The sequence below is a fragment of the Lithobates pipiens genome, unplaced genomic scaffold, assembly GCF_037356315.1.
Source record: "Lithobates pipiens isolate NorthernLeopardFrog02 unplaced genomic scaffold, aLitPip1_a1.2 Scaffold_35, whole genome shotgun sequence".
Classification (NCBI taxonomy): domain Eukaryota; kingdom Metazoa; phylum Chordata; class Amphibia; order Anura; family Ranidae; genus Lithobates; species Lithobates pipiens.
In genome coordinates this window covers 5,804,309-5,826,391 of record NW_027507811.1, presented here as the reverse complement: position 1 = coordinate 5,826,391, position 22,083 = coordinate 5,804,309, and the positions used below count along the sequence as shown (strand labels likewise).

The following is a 22,083-nucleotide window of genomic DNA, read 5'->3' as shown; positions in this document are numbered from 1 at the left end:
AATTAAATACTATGGAATGTTTTTATGTGAAAAATATCTTAAATAATTGAAAACAGAGAGTAAAGGGTGGAAATGGCCCCTGATCCCAAGGATGCGGTGGTGGAAGATTAGCCATGTAAAATGGGGAGGATCCCAGCATGGCAGGATAGGGGAATGGGCAAGCAGGGCAAATAGGTGAAGGTGGAATCTCAAGGTCCCGCTAGGAATCCCATGATGGCAGCAGCCAGTATGTAAAAGGATGCTTCTTGAAAAACTGGGGGGGGGGGGGGGGGGAGTTTCCAGGAAGAGGGGTCAGGGGTGTCTGAATGGGACAAAATATTGTGCACATTATCTAGTCCCATGTTTACCAGTAACAAGGTCACAAGAAAAAGGAAAGACTGTAAGGTTGACTGATGTGTTGGTTGGACTCATGGAGGAGACATAGGTGGAATAGGTGTAGTATGTTGCTCTATGGAAACCAGCAGTTTGGCGTGGGCATGAAAAAAAAAATCAGTCTGTGACACAACTACACTGCCCCGACATCCTATTCTGGGGACAGTGATCATTTTGACCCTCCTGGACTGAATGAAATTTGTTGGAAGGCAACATGATTTAATATCATATTTCTGGAGTTTCTTTCTGGTTGATACAACCAAGCATTTGCTTTCCTGGGGGCGGTCTGGAATGTCTTTGTAGCATATCTGAAAGAAGAGGTCAAGCCCCCATCAAGGCTGAACAGCTCTTGGCTCCGGACGGTCTGTTGCTATAATGCAAACTTGAAAGGGATCATAGCTGACAAGATGATTGATGAATGTCCTGCTACAGAAGATCAAAGGATCAAAGGCATTAAAGATTGACCAGGATACATAGACATGGACAATGCTGCCCCTAGAGGCCAATACAGCAGGACGGACAGTAATATAATATATTGAGGTGGACTGCCCCATAAATATGTGATTCGTCAAAAGTCTAGATGGGAGGTTAATGGGGTTGGGTCTGGATGGTGTATGATTGCAGTATAAAGGACTGAACAAGTTAGAGAGCTATCTCTTTTTACCATCTGAGCCTAGCCGATGATACAAAACCTTGAGGAAAGCATTGTGATAAGTATCTTTGATATTCTTGTATTATATGTTCTGTTGATATGTTTTGTAATATCTTTCTTAAAGTGGTAGTAAACCCATAGATTTAAACAGTTTCAAAAAACGGCATGCCGGGAATGCTAACTGCACATTGGCTGTGCTCTCAACCAAACTGTCAAACCACCCAATGATTGGTGTCATAACGGATCACATGTGCAGCACCGTGGCAGCTGAAGATTAAACAAAGGCAAAGATGGCAGCTTCCGTGGATGAAAACGATAGGGGGGGGGTTACTTCCACTTTAAGCATTTTCATGTTAGCATTTCCAATTTTCTTGGGAAATAAATAAGACATTGTTTTATTAAGCAGTGTGCTCGGTTTCATAGCTAACCTTGTATTATTGTGATATCAACAGTAACGTGCGATCAGAGTTTTAATAGATTAGATAACTAGGGGAATAGACAAGGTAATATATAGGTGCAATAAATACAAGCAGTCCCCGAGTTGCGAACGGGTTAGGGACTGCCTGTTTGTTCTTAAGTCGGAATTGTTCACAACTCGGAAGCGCATGCGCAGAACGGCAGAGACGTAGCCGTGCATGCGCAAACCTCGTTTTCCGCTGTTGTACAAGCAGAAGTTATGAATAGGTGCCCACTGCAGTGCAACCATAACTCAGTTCATTATTTACCTAGGGCAACCTGCCAAATCTCTGCAGTCCTCTCCATCCTCTTAATTATCCCAATTTTTGCAATGGCCATTGTTGCACTTCTCCACACATCATATAATTTCCTACTTCAGTCTTGATGATGTCCTTGGCCTTGAGCAATCCTCATTGCTGCAGCCATTCCTATGATGCTTTCTGCCCCAAGTGTCTTGATTGTTCTGGGCCCAATTGGCCAAGTTTGTCCAATCAGGGACAACGGGCATAACTGCTACCACCTTGGCAATCTTATCTGCCACGCAGTAGTACCCCCAGTCAGCAGATCCCCAGCTCATTTTTACCCCTGTCTGGCAAATCTCCAGCCTATAATGCCGCGTACACACGATCGGAATTCCGGCCAGAAAAAGACTGATGTGAGCTTTTCATCAGAAAATGCGACCGTGTGTACGCTCCATCGGAATTTAGCTGTCCGAATTTCCGCCAGGCAAAAATTGATAGCATGTTCTCAATTTTCCCGACGGAAAAATGTTCTATTGGAAATTCCGATCATGTGTATGCAATTCCAACACGCCAAAAATCACGCATGCTCAGATTCAACTACGAGACAGAAGCTATTGGCTACTGGCTATTGAACTTCCTTTTTCTAGTCCCGTCGTACGTGTTGTACGTCACCGCGTTATAAACAATCGGAATTTGGTGTTACCGTGTGTAGGCAAGACAGCTTGAGCCGAATTCCATCGGGAAAACCATCAGAGCTTTTTCTCCGACGAGAATTCCAATCATGTGTACGCGGCATTAGTATCCTTGTTCAGCAGATCCCCTGTTCAGTAGTACCCCCAACTCTGTTGGTGCCCCACTCAGTAGAATCCCCAGCATTGCTGTTTCCCCAGTCAGTAGTAACCCCCCAGCTCCGCTGTTCTCCCGCTCAGTAGTAACCTCCAGCTCTGCTGATCCTTTGGTTTGGTGATCCTCCTCTCTATCTTGTCCCTGATCTCCTGCTCAGTAGTAACCTCCAGCTCTGCTGATCCTTTGGTTTGGTGATCCTCCTCTCTATCTTGTCCAGTGCATGCAGCGAGATGATCCTCCCCTACTCTCTCACCAGAGTCTACTAGAGACATCCTGAGATTTATGAGAAGGGGGGAGAGTCGGCTGTTCCAACAAGTACAAGCTGGTAAAACCAAACTACTAAGACATAAGATGAAGACTAAAAGGAAAACCTACAGGATGGACCTCACTTGTAGTGTTAGAAAAAGGAATAAAAGGAAAAGAAAAGAACATTTCATCATACGAATCTGAAGGAAGACTTTTATCAATCACGTTACACAGAATATCATGGTTTTAAGAATGTAAACATATAGTTATCCATTGTTCATACTTTATAAAGTACACGCTAACACTTTTTTTTTCCGATCAGGTACGTATGAAATGTTACATCTGAAACTGGCATATTTCAAGCAAATGATTTGTGAAGCCTGATAACTATTGCAATGCAATTATCAGCCCTGGCATGTAGTCTGATCTCCCCTTCTCTTCATCGACAAGCAAGATCTAGCTCCTCTCTCTCCGGGATGTCTTCCTTTGAAGCTTCTGCTGAAGATCAGACTGCTAGAGGGACCCAACCAACAATGACACTCCCTCCTTCTCTCTCCTAGAGGGACCCAACCAGCAGTGACACCCCCTCCTTCTCTCTCCTAGAGGGATCCAACCAGCAGTGACACCCCCTCCTTCTCTCTCCTAGAGAGACCCAACCGGCCGTGACACCCCCTCCTTCTCTTTCCTAGAGGGACTCAACCGGCAGCGACACCCCCTCCTTCTCTCTCCTAGAGGGACCCTACCAGCAGTGATGCCCCCTCCTCTCTCCTAGAGGGACCCAACCGGCAGTGACACCCCCTCCTCTCTCCTAGAGGGACCCTACCAGCAGTGATGCCCCCTCCTTCTCTCTCCTAGAGGGACCCTACCAGCAGTGATGCCCCCTCCTTCTCTCTCCTAGAGGGACCCAACCGGCAGTGACACCCCCTCCTTCTCTCTCCTAGAGGGACCCAACCAGCAGTGACACCCCCTCCTTCTCTCTCCTAGAGGGACCCAACCGGCAGTGACACTCCCTCCTTCTCTCTCCTAGAGGGACCCAACCAGCAGTGACACCCCCTCCTTCTCTCTCCTAGAGGGACCCAACCAACAATGACACCCCCTCCTTCTCTCTCCTAGAGGGACCCAACCAACAATGACACCCCCTCCTTCTCTCTCCTAGAGGGACCCAACCGGCAGTGACACCCCCTCCTTCTCTCTCCTAGAGGGACCCAACCGGCAGTGACACCCCCTCCTTCTCTCTCCTAGAGGGACCCAACCAGCAGTGACACCCCCTCCTTCTCTCTCCTAGAGGGACCCAACCAACAATGACACCCCCTCCTTCTCTTTCCTAGAAGGACCCAACCAACAAATGACACCCCCTCCTTCTCTCTCCTAGAGGGACCCAACCGGCAGTGACACCCCCTCCTTCTCTCTCCTAGAGGGACCCAACCAACAATGACACCCCCTCCTTCTCTTTCCTAGAGGGACCCAACCAACAAATGACACCCCCTCCTTCTCTCTCCTAGAGGGACCCAACCGGCAGTGACACTCCCTCCTTCTCTCTCCTAGAGAGACCCAACCGGCCGTGACACCCCCCTCCTTCTCTTTCCTAGAGGGACTCAACCGGCAGTGACACCCCCTCCTCCTCTCTCCTAGAGGGACCCAACCAGCAGTGACACCCCCTCCTTCTCTCTCCTAGAGGGACCCGACCAGCAGCAACACCCCCTCCTTCTCTCTACTAGAGGGACCCCAACCGGCAGTGACACCCCCTCCTTCTCTCTCCTAGAGGGACCCAACCAGCAGTGACACCCCCTCCTTCTCTCTCCTAGAGGGACCCAACCGGCAGTGACATCCCCTCCTTCTTTCTCCTAGCAGAGAACTTTGAAGTATTTAGTAATCTCCGATTTCCTCATAAAGACTTTCTTCCATGATAAAGATCAGAGGAGCGCTCAGCCACGTGTTTTCTGAGGTGTCTATCAAGGTGAGCTTCTTTCCAGTGTGAGATCTCTGGTGTGCGGCAGAGTATGATTCAAGACATTTCCTGCACTTGGGACACTCAGGGGTGGTGTGGGTTCTCTGAAGTTCGGTAAGACAAGACTCCTGTGAAAAACAATTTTCTACACTCAAGGCAGGAATACGGCTTCTCACCTGTGGGGGATCTTTGATGTATAACAAGGTCTGATTTACATGCATAACATTTTCCGCCCTCAGGAAAGGAAAGCAGCTTTACCCATGGTTGGCATATCTAATGTATACAGTAAGATTGGACATGAATACGATTTTCCACATTCAGGGCAATAATACGGCTTCTCATCTGTGTAAGATCTCTAATGTTTATCAAGGTCTAATTTCCATGGAAAACATTTCCCGCACTCAGGACAAAAATAAAACGTATCCCTTGTGTGAGATCTCTGATGTCTGGAAAGATTGGCCTTCGTTAAAACTCACAACAGGAATATGGACTTTACTGGGCGTGAGATCTTTGATGTAAAACAAGATCCGATTTCTGTGAAAATCCAGCCCCACACTCAGCGCAGGTAAAAGGCTTCTCCCCCGTATGGATGGTTCTTTGATGTATAACAAGGTCATAATTTCGTGTATAGCTTTTTCCGCACTCAGAGCAGGAATACGGCTTCTCGCCCATGTGAGATCTTTCATGTCTAAAGAGGTCATATCTCTGCGAAAAACATTTCCCGCACTCCGGACAGGGATACGGCTTTTCCCCGGTGTGAGACCTCTGATGTCTAGAAAGGTATGATTTCCGGGAAAAGCATTTTCCGCACTCCGGGCAGGAATACGGCTTCTCGCCCGTGTGCAATCTCTGATGTATGGAAAGATAGGCCTTATCCGAAAAGCATTTCCCACACTCGGGGCAGGAATACGGCTTCTCCCTTGCGTGAGATCTGTAATGTATGATGAGTTCTGATACAGGAAGAAAACAATTATCACACTCGGAACAGGCATAGAGCTTCTCCCCCGTGTAAGATCTCTGATGTACAGTGACGTTTAAGTCAGAGCTAACATTTTCCCCACTTTCAGGATGGGAAGGTGTCTCCTCCCCCTGAATTCCAGAACTGTCCCTCACAGTACGAGGTTCTACAGAGTCGGAGGGATTCCGTGGTCTATCCACACTGTGAAGTCCACCATCCATAGTGGAGATCATTGTCTTTTCTCCTCCACAATCTCCTGTGATGTCCTCATCTTCCATTCTACAACCTGGAGATAAAGTGAGACGATCCTTTGAGGGTTTCTCCATGGCGTGTCCTGGAAAAATATAAAAACATCATCAATAGATATTAGAGGGTTAGTTCACTTCCATCAAGATCCCATCTGGATCAGGTAGATATGAGTGAGGAGATGTTCTCTGTGGAGGTCCCAACCAGCTGGGACTTTTCCCCCCACTTCAGACCTTTGGTCCTCATCCCAGATCACTTCTACATTTACACAGCCTTGTCAGAAGAGCAGGAACCAATGGAGGACTGGGAGGTCCATGCTCTTTATACAACAACATAACAGAGCAGAGATGAGAGAAGAATATATGATGGGTCACCTGTGCTGATCTCTGTAGGAGTGTCCTCCTCTTTGATTGTCCTCATCATTCCAGCCTCCTCCGTATATTGCTGATCATCCCTCACATACCTCTCTTCTACTTCACCCTCAACTTTTATGTTCATCGGATCTTCACCCTAAACCAACAGAATGGCAGAAAATAACATCTGTAACATAGAAGTATTTATGATGTGAGATCACATAGAAAATATCATCTTGTAGAGTCCACACATCATCTCCACATGTCAGAGTGTTCAATCACTTTATGTTCCCGACCCTCAACTCCACCTACCTGATGATGGTGGGGGATGGTGTGACCTTCCTGTGTGGAATCCCGGGAATACAGAGGACGGGGACATCTCTCTGGTGGGTTTCTGCTACCAGGTGACTCCATCAAATCCTTGAGTTCTTCTGAAACCTCTTCCATCACATCATACTCCTCCTCCTCCTCTTTGTACTCTTCTTTGATACCAATATTAAAATTCCAGTTGTTTCCACTCTGAAAACATAACAAATTAATTGTAGCAACAAAGCTTGTTTATCATCATAACTACCAATAATTGTTCCTCATCTACCTGGTGATGGTGGGGGATGGCAAGACCTTCCTGTGTGGAATCCCGGGAATACAGAGGACGGGGACATCTCTCTGGTGGGTTCCTGTAGCTGGATGACTCCACTATGTTGTCATAATACAGATTTTTGTGTCCATTTTGAAACTCTGACTCCTCCATCACCTCATCCTCCTCCTTTATCTCTTCTTTAACCTCAACTTTAGGATCTCTCAGGTTTCCACTCTGAATATATAATAAAAATGAAATCAATGGTAACAATGCAGATAATGTACAGATCCTAATGATACTATCAGTGATTGTTCCTCATCTACCTGATGATGGTGGGGGATGGTGTGACCTTCCTGTGTGGAATCCCGGGAATACAGAGGACGGGGACATCTCTCTGGTGGGTTCCTGGTATTTGGTGGCTCCATCATATCCTTGTGACCTTCGCAAAGCTCCTTCGTCACTCCATACTCCTCATCCTCCTCTTTATACTCTTCTTTAATATCAATATTATTATCACTCCTGAGGTCTCCACTCTGAATATATAATAGAACATTCATTGTAACAATCATGATTCTGTATAAATCAGAACTACCAATAATTGTCATTCACCTACCTGATGATGGTGGGGGATGGTGTGACCTCCCTGTGTGGAATCCCGGGAATACAGAGGACGGGGACATCTCTCTGGTGGGTTCCCATTACTGGATCCATCTGTAGGAAACACACACACTGACTGAATACATTGTTTCTATGTGTTTATCAGATGATGGGGGATGGGTGGAGCCTCCGTACTGCTCTCTCCTTTACAATAAAGTCTCCTCTTACCCGGTGATGTGAGGGGCGGCTGATTGTCCATCATGACGTCCTTGTAGAGATCCTTGTGTCCTTCTAAATACTCCCACTCCTCCATGGAGAAATAGACAGTGACATCCTGACACCTTATAGGAACCTGACACACACAATGATACAGTCACCATCCAGACACATCCCTTGTCTGTTACTGGATAATGTCCCAGAATTCCCAGAATCCTCCTCACCTCTCCTGTCAGCAGCTCCATCATCTTCTTGGTGACTTCTAGAATCTTCTCCATGTTGTGTCTCTCAGGTTTTAGGGAGTCACATGGAGGCACTGTGATGTTCATATGATCACCTGACTTCACAAGAGGAAATCTCTGTATTGGGGAACCAATAGGAACATCATGTTAGAATCCCAGAATCCTCCTCACCTCTCTGGTCAGGTCTGTGTTTTATTAATAGAGATGAGAGTGATGTCATGTGACCTCCCAGAATCCTCCTCCCCTCCCCGGTCAGGTCTGTGTTTTATTAATAGAGATAAGAGTGATGTCATCTGACCTCCCAGAATCCTCCTCACCTCTCCGGTCAGGTCTGTGTTTTATTAATAGAGATAAGAGGGATGTCATGTGACCTCCCAGAATCCTCCTCACCTCTCCGGTCAGGTCTGTGTTTTATTAATAGAGATAAGAGGGATGTCATGTGACCTCCCAGAATCCTCCTCACCTCTCCGGTCAGCAGGTAGATGATCTCCAGGGTGAGGTTTAGTATCCTCTCAGTCATGTGTCTCCGGTCCTCCTCCATCCTCATTCCTGCAGTCATCTATGATGCTTCCCCTGTAGACGGATAACCTTAATAACAGAGAATTATTTGGATTGTTATTGGTTGTAGAATACCATGATGAGGATATCAGGAGGTAATATGAAGGTCAGTATTTTAGAACCAAGGCCCCCAGTGGGAACATATTTAATCTGGACTGTTTAATGTTTGCTTAGATTTTTGGGGTTCCTTCTACCCTTTAGGCCTGCTGGTCACAAATTCCATTATCTATGTTAGGTGTGCTTTGTTTCTGGCCTCATTTTGTTTAGGAACATCAGACAAGAAAAAATAAATGGGATCTTCTGCCTTCTTTAATGGCTCTGATATACTGCTGTGGGTCAGTTCAAGATAAGCGTGACGTCAAAGGTTTTGCTGATTATGGATGGAGAGACATTTGATGGAGGAGCTGTGAGGACAATGTGATAACGTAGGATGTACTGAAGGTGAATGAAGTGAGGAGGAGCCGTAGGGTTGGTGTAGGGTCAATGAGATACCATAGAAGGCACTGACTCTGGATGGAGGGACATTGGGAGGAGGAGCTGTGAGGTCAGGGTGATGTCATAGAATGTGCTGACTCTGGATGGAGGGACATTGGGAGGAGGAGCTGTGAGGTCAGGGTGATGTCATATAATGTGCTGACTCTGGATGGAGGGACATTGGGAGGAGGAGCTGTGAGGGCATTGTGATGCAATAGGACTTTCTGACTTTGGATGGAGGGACATTGGGAGGAGTAACTGTGAGGAACGCTCTATGCAGCTCCTTTGCAAAGCAAATAATTTCTCCTAAACTGAAAATTGAACTTTAAAAGGTAGAGGAAGCTCTCGTGTGAGCACGTGATTTCCGGAGGAGCGTAGTGTAAGTACCAGCTAATTTTCCCCAGAGTTCCTGACAGTGGAGATTGATTTTGCTGCGTGCTGAAGCCAAGTTTCTAGACTGGACATGTGCAGAACGGAAGCATTCATTTTGTTTTGATTAAATTTGTTATGTTAATAAGTTTGTTTTGTTGATTCGTTTCAGAATTCGTTTAGTTAAATTATTCGTTTTCTAATCAATTCCAAATTTTCGGAAAACAATTCAAATTTGGATCGGCTGAAAAACGATTGATTAGAATTCTGTGTGAAGAAAAGCTGGTTGTTAAGGAGCTAGGCTGGGAAGCCAGCCTCCGCATTCTTAACAACCGAGGATTTATCAGGTGCCAGTGGCAATAAAAAATTCATAGAAAAGAAAAACCAGAACAGTGTACCCCCCCCCCCCCCCCCAATCCATACCAAGCCCGTCTGGTATGGATTTTCTTTTTAACACTTTTGATTAACGAATGTGCATTGCAGTAACAAAGTCTACAAAATGCTCAACATGAGCACCATAGCAGATAAAGTAAATTTGAACTGACGTGTATCAGGTTATTTGAAAATGTATATACAGCTTGTTTGGATCAGAAGATAAAAGATACATACAGTGCCTTGAAAAGGTATTCATACCCTTTAAATTTTCCAAAAACCAAAAACGTCAATGTATTTTATTGGGATTTTATGTGATAGACCAACACAAATATTGTTGGAAGCTAGCCTCATCAAGATTGAGGAGGAATAGGATAGGCAGTCTTCAAGGGATCCCACATCCATAGAAAAATCAATCAGTTACATCAGCATCAGGTGCTTGATAGCTGCTGATGATCCAAGACTGATTCATTTTTATGAATGTGAGCCTATCAACGGAGTCTGTGGACAGATGCATTCTATGATACATTACAAACCCTCCAACAGCATTGAATATGCGTTCAGAAAGAACGCTGGATGCAGGACAGGCCAGTAGCTCAACTGCATATTGAGGGAGTTCTGGCCAGTAGTCCATCCCCAAGACCCAGTAAATGTTCTGGTGGAAAGGTCTCCAAGTCTGCTCTTGCCCCTAGATATTCCTGCACCATGTAATGCAGACGCTGGTTGTTTGAACCGATCAGACCTTGGTGCTGAGGACTCAAAAATTGTCTAAAGGCATCGGTCAGCCGACCACCTTCTCCACCGCTCTTCCTCTGACTGAACGAAGCCTCAGTAACACGTTGTCCAGCCCCAGGAAATTTTAACCTCCCAGGGTCTGGAAATGCATTGCACAAACATTTCTTTATGGCCTCCTGAAGATGTTTCATCCTCTGCGAAGGCAGGATGAGTTCTGCAACCTTACCCTTGTAACGTGGCTGGGTTGCCAGCCAGTAATGATCCCTCTCCTTGATACCACAAATCCTAGGGTCCTTTTGTAAGCTTTGCAGAATCAGGGAGGCCATGCAGCATAAGTTTGCAGAGGCATTCGATTCTGATTCCTCTAGGTCACTAAGGATCACATGATCCATAACAACCTCCTCCCAGCCACGTACAACTCCTTGGGTTTCTGGGGACTGAAAATTACCCCTGAAGGCTGCTGAGTGTTATCCTCCATGTCCATGCTGATACAATCCTCCTCCTCCTCTTCTTCCTGTGTGTTTGGCAGGCCCACAGGAATACTATCTGGATAAAGGGGGCCTTGAGAGGTAAGGAAGTCCTCCTCTACCTCCCACTTTTCTGCTTCAAGTGCTCTGTCCATTATTCCACGAAGCATGTGCTCCAACAGGAAGACAAGAGAGACAGCATCACTGATGCATACATTGTCGCTGCTCACCATCCTCGTGGCCTCCTCAAATGGTGACAGGACAGTGCATGCATCCTTAATCAGTAGCCACTGGCGTGGCGAAAAGAAGCCAAGCCCCCCTGACCCTGCTCTGGTGCCATACTCACACAGGTACTTACTGATGGCCCTCTGCTGCGTGTGCAGCCACTGCAGCATTGCCAACGTTGAGTTCCACCTGGTAGGCATGGTCACAAATGAGGCAGATGGTAGGCAGGTTTCATTCCCTTTGAATGTCAGCCAGCCAAGCACTGGCATTGTATGACTGGCAGAAATTACCACAGACTTTTCTGGCCTGTCTCAGGAGATACTGTATGCCTGGGTATACCCGCTGAAGAACCACTGCACCACCAAATTCGGGACGTGTGCCAAACATGGGGCATGGGTCAAGTGTCCCTGCCCGAGGGTGGAGAGGTTGGTGCTACTGTCGCATACAACCAATCCTGGCTGAAGCTGGCGTGGCGTCAACCACCTCTGAGCCTGCACCTGCGGAGCTTACAAAATCTCTGCCCCAGTGTGGCTCCTGTCCCCTAAGCAGACCAACTCAAGCACCACATGGCATATTTTTGCCTAAGTGCTTGCGTAGGCCCTTGAACGCTTACGGAGCACCGAGTTACCCAGTGCGCTGTGAAGGAAAGGTATTGTCCCTGCCCATGCCTACTAAACTGTGAGTCAGCGGTAATATGCACCTTACTGCTGACCATCCTGTCCAACAAGGCCAAAACATTGTGAAAAAATTGCTGAAAAACAGCAGCTAATAAACTCCGCGCCAATTATGCAAATGTAAAAATAAAAATAAACTAATAGTCAGTGAATCAAATAAACTAAGTGAAACACTAGTAGCTGCTCCCAAGAAACAAGAAAAAAACTTGTCGTGCTGAAAAAAAAAAAAAAGGTAATGGTAGGGGCGCTGAAAAAATTATAAATATGAATGTCAATTACAAATGTGAAAATTAATAATCATAAAACACCTCAAGTCATAGCCAACCTATCACCATGAATTTCAAAAAAACAAATAATTGCAAAAAAATATATATGATATAAACAATAATAAATAAAGTCCCAATTGGATACTAGAACAAAAAATATATCCACAGTCCAAGACAGTGATTCATTCAGTAAAAAACTCCATCTAAATCCATATGCCAGAAGGTGGTTGAAATCTTCTACAAAGTTGTGACACGTCCCTTCACCAAACTTTTGGACACAGAAAACACCCCAACTGTGAAGATAAAGTTGTCTTCTTACCAGATGCTGTTGACTACTTTAATTAAAAAGATAGTCAAATAGGCTTATGCAGGTGAATTACCTGCTCACATGGAATAAGGTGGACCTCTTATGGAAAGAACCTTCTCCTCATAGATTCAGACAGGTCATAAAAAAAGGAGAGCAAACAAAATCCATAGTGTGACACCGTTTAATAATAAAAATAAATTAAAAAACATAAAGCCAAATGGCTGCTTACATATACCGCTGCCCGACCTGGCACTGGGGCTGCTCGCTTAAAACAATAGTTTCGGAATGGATGCGTAGTTCCTCGTTGTGTAGGGCGTGCGTTCCACCAAGAAACAGCCGACAACCAAAGACGACCGGAACTGTATATGTACGAACGTGACTCGGTACCTAATCACGTTCGTACACGTACAGTTGCGGTTGTTTTTGGTTGTCGGCTGTTTCTTGGTGGAACGCACGCCCTACACAACGAGGAACTACGCATCCATTCCGAAACGATTGTTTTAAGCGAGCAGCCCCAGTGCCAGGTCGGGCAGCGGTATATGTAAGCAGCCATTTGGCTTTATGTTTTTTAATTTATTTTTATTATTAAACGGTGTCACGCTATGGATTTTGTTTGCTCTCCTTTTTTTATGACCTGTCTGAATCTATGAGGAGAAGGTTCTTTCCATAAGAGGTCCACCTTATTCCATGTGAGCAGGTAATTCACCTGCATAAGCCTATTTGACTATCTTTTTAATTAAAGTAGTCAACAGCATCTGGTAAGAAGACAACTTTATCTTCACAGTTGGGGTGTTTTCTGTGTCCAAAAGTTTGGTGAAGGGACGTGTCACAACTTTGTAGAAGATTTCAACCACCTTCTGGCATATGGATTTAGATGGAGTTTTTTACTGAATGAATCACTGTCTTGGACTGTGGATATATTTTTTGTTCTAGTATCCAATTGGGACTTTATTTATTATTGTTTATATCATATATATTTTTTTGCAATTATTTGTTTTTTTGCAATTCATGGTGATAGGTTGGCTATGACTTGAGGTGTTTTATGATTATTAATTTTCACATTTGTAATTGACATTCATATTTATAATTTTTTCAGCGCCCCACCATTACCTTTTTTTTTTTTTTTTTAAGGCCAAAACATTGCCTTCTACATGGCGGTAGAGAGCCGGAATGGCCTTCCGTGAAAAGAAATGGCATTTTGGAACCGGCCACTGAGGTACAGCACATTCCACAAATTCACGAAAGGGGCAGAGTCTACCAGCTGAAAAGGCAGCAGTTGCAGTGCTAGCAATTTGGCCAAGCTAGCATTCAGACGCTGAGCATGTGGATGGCCGGGACCAGATTTCTTTTTACGGTTTAGCAATTGGGGTAGGGAAAATAGCCTGATAAAATCAGATGGAGGTGTACTGATAGCAGATTGGCTGCAAGTACTTGGGACACCTATTGCTATACCTTCATTCCACTCAGTGCAGGTTTTTGAGAGGACTGGAGGTATAGTGGGGTTGGAGATCCCAGGTGAGGAGCAAGGAGAAATCTGCCTTTTTCTTTGATGTGGGTCTTTCAAGTGCTGTTGCCAATGGACTGCATAGGAGGTCATCATATGTCTGGTCAAGCAAGTGGTGCCCAAGCGGCTGCTGTTCTGGCCACACTTGATCCGCTTCAGACATAGGTTGCAAACAGCAGCGGTGCAATCTGCTGCACACGTGTCAAAAAAGGCACACACCAAGGAACTATTCAAAATCAGCGGGGAGTCAGCAGCGCCCTGCACCTGCGGAGCTCTGCGGTGTGATGCAGTTGGGTGGCTGCCCTTAAGCTGCCCCCTAGAGGACATCCTGCCTCTTTGGAGTTGTGCCGCCTCCTCCTCCTCTCTTCTATCAGGCACCCAAGTAGAGTCAGTGACCTCATCATCCCCTCCATCCTCATCACTGGAGCAAATTTGGCAGTATGCTGCAGCTGGGGGAACAGGACTGCCAGTTTCTTGTCCATCTTGAGCACCTCCTCTCTCTAGGCTCATGTTACTCCCTTCCTCAACCCGGGAACCAACATCAGAGCCTTCCAATTGGCATGTACCTGACACTGTGGTCGATCGTTCGGGGGACTCCTCCATGCATGATAGTGTGGCTATGGAAGGAGTGACTGTGGACAAGGAGTCGGTGAAATAGGCCTCTTTGGCAGCTGCATTGGAAAGCAAACTACTCTGAGCCTGGGTGACAGAGGATGAGGATGGCTTTGTTATCCACTCCACCAACTCTTCTGCATGTTCTGGCTCAATAACATGGCCAGCAGCAGAAAAAAAAAGGACAAGCGTGCCCCACAGCCACCTGCAGAGGATGCACCATGTCCACCACCAGCACTGTTGACTGTAGACACAGAGCCTGCTTGCCCTCTTTTAGTGGCCTGTGAGCGTCTGCCTCTCCTTGGTGGCCTTCCGGACATGATGTATATTTTGTTTTGCAACACCACACTGCACTGTATTGTGTACACCACCAGAAAAGTAGTAGAAACAGTACACCACAGAATGCACTGTAGCTATAGGTGACACTGGATGCAGAGTATATATATTATATATAGATCTCAAATACACTGCCACTAACTGAATAACCTGCCTGCTTAATCGAAATCACGCTATCTCTCCGTCCACTCCAAAAACACTACACAGGGCAGCCGTGTAGGCAGCCTTATATATTGTGGGGCGTGGACTTGAGCCTGCCTTTGGCCAATTATGGCTCTCTTAGCAGACAGTGCTGGGATTGGCCAAAGCTTACAGTTCAGGTGCATGCTTTGGCCAATCATCATATAGCAATGCACTGCGATCTCGCAGTGCATTATGGGGAGTCCCGCAGGCGCTTCTGGCTTAGACAACTGCAGCCAGCAACCCTGCTGGGAAGTCATAGTCCAGTCTGAATCATGTGTCCGGGTTTCAGAGAGTCTAAAACCCAGATGATGATCCCAAACCCGAACTGTAGGGGTGAATCCCAGACATTTGGCAACCCTACTCTCTCCACACCGCTCTAGCCAAATTCAGAATTGGCAAACGCAATTTTTCTAGGGCTGTCTTTTTGGTGCCTCCAAAGCTATCAACAAGTTATTACATTTAAGGACATATGCTGAATGTGACCCCCCACCACTTTAGGTGAAACGGGTGACAGCAAATTAGACAAATGGCATAGATGTCCCGCTATAAAATAGTAGTACATATTTGGACGTGCCATACCAGCTTCTGCTTTAGACCTTTGCCAAGTGGAGAATTAAAAGTTGGAGTCCCGCAAAATATTTTTTTTTAAAAGTCAGCAGCTACAAATACTGCAGTTGCTGACTTTTAAAATAAGGACCCTTACCTGTCCCAGGGTCCAGCGATGTCGGCACCCAAGACCGAACCGTTCATCGGTCCTCGGATGCTGCCACCGCCATTTTCGGTAAGGGAATCAGGAAATGAAGTGTTGCGTCCTCACTTCCCGGTTCCCTACTGCGCATGCCCGAGTCGCGCATCGCAATCAGAATGCTCCCTGCTGTCTCTGGGACCCGTGTGTGTCCCAGCAGACAGCGCGGCGGGACGGGAAGAGGCATAGACTTCTGTGGGAGTCTGTGCCCAGAAGTGGGTGCAAATACCTTAGACAGGTATCTGCTCCCCCTCCCCCCTGAAAGGTGCCAAATGTGACACCGGAGGGGGGTTCCGAAAAACAGAGGTTCAATTTTTGTCTGAACCTCCTCTTTAAGCTTCCTTCGTTTCTGTGCCTATATGAAGGTGCCAAACAACGTGTCCAGGGTTCTAAAATAGGACTGGCATATGGAAAGATACATACAGATACTTTGGAAAGAGGATCATTTTATTTTAAGCTGGTATGGATTTTAAGGGGAACCCCACACCAAAATGAAAAAAGAAACGACATACAAGACGCTTATCCGAGCATGCAGCCCCAGAGGTCAGGAAAGGGGGAGGGGGCGAGCACCCTCCACTCCTGAACCATCCCAGGCCACATGCCCTCAACATGGGGGTGGATGCTTTGGGGTGGAGGCTCTGCCCCTATCCACCCCAAATCACCTTGTGGACAAAGGCCTCTTCCCCACAACCCTGGCTGGTAGTTGTGGGGGTCTGTGGACAGGGGGGGGGGCTTATCGGAATCTGGAAGCCCCCCCCATTAACAACCCATTCACTCATGTGAATGATTTTGGGGTACAACCAAAACTGGGTTTGAATTTATATTTGGCCCGAAACAAAATTGCACATGTCTAGTTTCAACTCCCCTGGGTTGCTGCAGATGTGAAGACAAGCCGAGGAAGAGGATATGGAGAAGAGATGAGGGGGAGATCCAGGAAACAAACCAAAGGTCAGGGCAAGCAACAGACGAGCGCATCCAAGGAGGTGAAGCCGGGGGCTTGGTAGCACAAAACCAATCCAAAAGAAACAAGATTCAGGATGAGGATAAGCAAGAGGCGGCTTAGAGACAAATGAGAATGTCGATCGGGCAATGGAAGCCAATCTGAGCACAACTGAAATATTGAGGGAGGTTGCGAAGGAAGCCACTAAGCAGCAAATTATATTATCAGTTGACCTGCGACAAAATCCTATTCCTGTGATCTCCGTGTACTCCGGAGACTTCACTGATCACATTTTAGGACGAATATCTGAGACTCGGGTCATTATGGAGACATTTATCTTTGGAAATGTATATTAATGCATTTACGGGGCCAGAACATTTCCCACCAATGACCTTCTCACCTCAACAGTCTATACTAACTGATTATAATACTTTTATTAGTGGCGGGGGGTTCATTTAGGGGGGATTTATCTACCTAGGTTTTCATTATATAAGCTTTAAACAGGAAGTAAAAAAAAAAAAAAAAGATTCCATTCGATTCTATACAGTCCAATGCGTAAAATCATCTGCTGGAGATAAAAGACATCACAGTGACTATGGAGGAAGAGGACGGACATGACGGGGGGGTTACTGGGTGTAAATAGAAAATAAGATCTTATTACCTCCTCTACTGCCACTTCCAGTAACGTCTTCTCTCTACTTCCTCCCGATTCACCTCTCACCCGGAACTTCTTTTTTTTTTTTATACCTGACATCACTTCCTGTCTGTACCTGACATCACTTCCTGTCTTCCATAGAGACTTCCTGTCTGGGAAAAAGTGAGAAGATCACCACTTTGTGGAACGCAGAGGAACTGCAGCCCAAGTGTTAAAGAGGAAGTAAACCCCTTCAAACCACTTTGACCTACAGGTAAGCCTAGATTAAGGCTTACCTGTAGGTCCAAGCAATATCTCCTAAACCTATATGGTTTAGGAGATATTTGCCCGAAAATGGGCACCGCTGTCTACGGCGCATGCGCCGTAGACAGCGGCGCGCAGGCGCACTAAATGCGGCAAGTCCAAGAATGGATTTGCCTAATTTGTCGACTCCCGTGCGCATGCGCGGGAGTGACGTCATCGCGGCTTCGCCGAATGGCAGCGGCGGAGCTGCGAGACGCGACTCCCGTGCGCATGCGCGGGAGTGACGTCACCGCGGCTTCGCCGCTGTCATTGGTCGGAGCTGCGAGACGCCACCAGCAAGATGGATGCGGCGGACTACAGGGATCAGCGGCGACTTCGCTGGCTCCTGTGTCAGGTAAGTGACACATAATGAGCTACTATGCGATGCATAGTAGTCCATTATGCTTTACCTTTGCAGGGAAAAAAAGAGGAAGTAAACCCATCAGGGTTTACTTCCTCTTTAAGGAATCCAATGTACATAATGATAATCAGAAAATGTCTATTTGCTTATGTGTATACATGTTCCCACTCTCCTTACTTATTATGTAATATACAGATTGACTTTCTGTTCGGAGCCAAGATGGCGTCTATACCCTACATCCCCCGCGTTAGAAGAATGCATTTGAGATAAGGGAACCAGCTTCAACCGAACTTCAAGCATCAAGTTTCTTAATTTCTCTTGTATTGTAACCAATGAGATGTACCTATTAGACTGACATAGCAATGACGTATCTTTCTGTATAAAATATCAACACCGCCCACCAATAAATTAGAATTTAGAAGTAGCTGAGCTGAACGTATCTCAGAGAGTGTTTACTTCTAATGTGCTGCACATTTATACTTTTTAATTAGAAATAGCAGCAGATAACCAAGAACTAATTTGTAGTTCTTATCTATTACACAAGAAATGTCACTCTATACCAGTGATGGCGAACCTTGGCACCCCAGATGTTTTGGAACTACATTTCCCATGATGCTCCTGCACTCTACAGCGTAGTGGAGCATCATGGGAAATGTAGTTCCAAAACATCTGGGGTGCCAAGGTTTGCCATCACTGCTCTAGCACTTACCCCCGAAGGAGCTGCTGGTTATTTTTGGGCTTACCATTACCTTACGCTTCTCCTTGTTGCATGTCTAGGGGATGTCCCGTGGTAGGTGATCCAGTAACTTGAGACTGACAATAAATCCAATTGAATGGATTTTATTTGCAAACTTCAACCATTGAACAGTCTTTAAGTTGGGATCAGAGGGTTGGAAAGGAGTTCAGGTTCTCTCAATGTCAAAGTCCAAAAACGTTAAGGAACTTGCTTACTTTGACTGCATCCAGAGAATAGCCATTCGCAGCTGGATGATCACTCAGGTTGGACAGTCCCTCTCTCACAAGGCCTAGCAGCCAACAAGGTGCTTACTCAGGAACAAAGTCTTTATCACCGACATTGTTGTAGAACACGTAGGAAACTAAGCTTGAAACACTTGTAGGATACCTGGATCTTTCAGCCTACTTGGCAATATCCACAAGACCGGATTCTCTCGATTACTTCGGCCCTTCCGGGCTCTTATTAAGAAAACCCCCCGTACATGGTGTTCTTCTAAAGAGTCCTCCCCTGGAATGCTCGAAGTTCAATGGGTCTCTCCCGAACCGGAGACGGCGCCCATCCGCCTCAGAATCCTCCTCTAGTTTCCATGCCTTGGGCTAGCCGGCCCCGAGGCATTAAAGTCGGGTGGAACTGCACCCCAGGCCCTAGCCTTCCTGGGGGCTGGTCAGGAGGACCAGGACCATGTAATCAGCACTTCATACTGGACCGGAACCCCCGAACCACGTGACGGCCGTATCTTAAATACCCTCTCCCAGAGGGCACAGCGAGAAGGCCACTCCCACTGACCTGACTCCGAAAGAGAGTAACTTAAGTGCCTGACCTGTCCTGGTGTCCAGTGGGAGTAAACAATGCCCTATCTTGTGTGTAATTAATGTAATTGTGTGTAATTAATATGTGTTCAGTTTTAAAGGGATGAGGTGGCAACCCTAGCCGGATGTGGCCCTTTGTTTGCTCTTATCCAGCCCTTGAGGTAATGTTCCATCCACTGACACCAACAATAAAGTATAATTCCTCCCACTGACATCATGAAAAGGGCACAATTCCTTCCACTGATACCAACGATGGGGCACAATTCCTTCAATTTACACCAACTATGAGGCATAATTCCTTCCATTGATACCAATAATGAGCCACTATTCCTCCCACAGACACAAACAATGGGGCTCTATTCCTTCCATTGACACCAACGATGGGGCACAATTCCTTAAATTTATACCAACTATGAGGCATAATTCCTTCTATTGATACCGATAATGAGCCACTATTCCTCCCACAGACACCAACAATGGGGCACTATTCCTTCCATTGACACCAATGATGGGGCACAATTCCTTCCATTGATACCAACAATGGGGCACCATTCCTCCTACTGGCACCAACAATGGAACACGATTCCTTCCACTGACACCAACGATGGGGCACCATTCCTCTCACTGACACCAATGATGGGGCACCATTCCTCTCACTGACACCAATAATGGAGCACTATTCCTTCCATTTACACCAACTATGAGGCATAATTCCTTCTATTGATACCAATAATGAGACACTAGTCCTCCTACAGACACCAACAACAGGGCACTATTCCTTCCATTGACACCAATGATGGGGCACAATGCCTTCCATTGACACCAATGATGGGGCACGATTCCTTCCATTGACACCAACAATGGGGCACAATTCCTTCCATTGACACCAACAATGGGGCACCATTCCTTCCATTGACACCAACAATGGGGCACAATTCCTTCCATTGGCACCAGCAATGGGTCACCATTCCTCCCACTGACAGCAACAATGGAGCACTATTTCTTCCACTGACACCAACAATGGGACACCATTCCTCCCACTGACACCAACAATGGAGCACTATTTCTTCCACTAAAACCAACAATGGGGCACGGTTCCATCTATTGACACCAACGATTGGGGCACTACTCCTTCAATTGACACCAAAGATAGGGCATTGTTTACTCCCACTGGACACCAGGATATTTTCTACTCCCACTGGCCACAGTCCAGCCCCCTCCCCCCCTAAAGTCTGAAGGGCAGTAAACTGGCCCTTTTTTTTAGAAAGTTTGGAGACCCCTGCTATATATCATTAGAGATGGGGCATCTCCACTCCTTCCGAGGAGGATATAAATATATTACTGATGTACCAGACATTCCTCAATACACATTCAAGAGTTTATCTTCAGCTGAAGGATCCTTTTGTTGTGATCAGAGGTCAGCCTAGGACCACATCATGGTCCACATAGACTATGCCTTCATCCTCATACTATACACCTTCATTACAACTCAAAGGATGCAGACGGCCTTTGGTGCCTCTCCAGGCTCTCCTGTTCCTGCGGGTGGGTTCCACCAGCTTACCATAGAGGTGATCAGGCCCCAAAGGGCCTGGTATGGATTGGGAAGAACCCCCCCCCCCCGCTGTTTAAATTTTTTTATTTAATGCCACCATTCACCATTGTTTGTTTACATTCTCCTGTCAGCGGGCGGGGAATCCCGCTGGCAGCAGATAAGTCATGGTTCAGAATATAAAAAAAAACAAGTGCCAAAGATATGAAATGAATACCGAAATTCATTTCCGTATCTTCAGCATTCGTTTTTTTTTTTTTTTAAATGTTATTTCAAATATATAAAATGAATAACAAATGTAAAAAAACTAATTTCAGAATTTATTGTTTATTTCGGGATTTGTGTTGTATGTTTGGAAAAGCATTACATTTAAAAAAAAAAAAAAAAAAAACGGCGTGAGAGGTCCCCTCCCCCCCAAACCATATTAGGCCCTTTGGGTCTGCCATGGATTTTTTAGGGGAGCCCCACACCAAAATGAACAAAAAAAAAAATGGTGCCCCACCCAAAAAAATCCATACCAGACAGTTATCCAAGCTTAAAGCCTGGTGCCCACCCCTGCACAATACCAGGCCACATGCCTTCAACATGGTTAAAACGTAGGGAAAAGGGCCTCTTCCCCACAACCCTGGACCGGTGATTATGGGGGTTTGCGGGCAGGGGGTTTATCGGAATGGGTAAGCCCCCTTTAATAAGAGGGCCCCCAGATCCTGGCCTCCCCCCTACTCATTCACCAAAAAAAGTGATCAGAAAGTTAGTAAAAACAAACCGTTTTTGACAAAAAAAAAAACAAAAAACGCTCAACTTCAAAAAAACTAGATAAAAATCCGCTCACCAAACATGACACGTCCCATTCAGGGACATAGCTGAATGACAGGTAAACATGGAGCAGGGGTTACCCAGTGAATCACCAAGTGACCCCGCCCCCATGTCTACCTGTCATTGGGCGAGTGTCATTTCCCAAATGACAAGT

At 46.0% G+C, this 22,083-nt stretch overlaps 1 protein-coding gene across 1 annotated transcript; it reads right to left on the bottom strand.

Annotated features, from left to right (window-relative positions):
- Positions 1-3,015: 3,015 nt before the first annotated feature.
- Positions 3,016-11,084, bottom strand: LOC143955457 (uncharacterized). The gene is made up of 7 exons (XM_077465501.1): positions 11,052-11,084; positions 7,513-7,632; positions 7,223-7,432; positions 6,915-7,133; positions 6,632-6,838; positions 6,341-6,476; positions 3,016-6,054 (listed from the first exon to the last, which is right to left on the bottom strand). Exons 1-7 carry the CDS (start codon positions 11,082-11,084, stop codon positions 5,255-5,257), a joined length of 1,725 nt encoding a protein of 574 aa, XP_077321627.1. The 3' UTR covers positions 3,016-5,254.
- Positions 11,085-22,083: the final 10,999 nt, after the last annotated feature.

Bases quoted from the DNA above. Each gene is read 5' to 3' on its own strand.
- LOC143955457 (XM_077465501.1), bottom strand. From the start codon at position 11,084: ATGGACAGAGCACTTGAAGCAGAAAAGTGGGAG. The intron at 7,433-7,512 runs GTAGGTGAATGA...TTATATATTCAG, and splicing joins CCATCCCCCACCATCATCAG to AGTGGAGACCTCAGGAGTGA. The intron at 6,477-6,631 runs GTAGGTGGAGTT...CTGTTGGTTTAG, and splicing joins CCATCCCCCACCATCATCAG to GGTGAAGATCCGATGAACAT.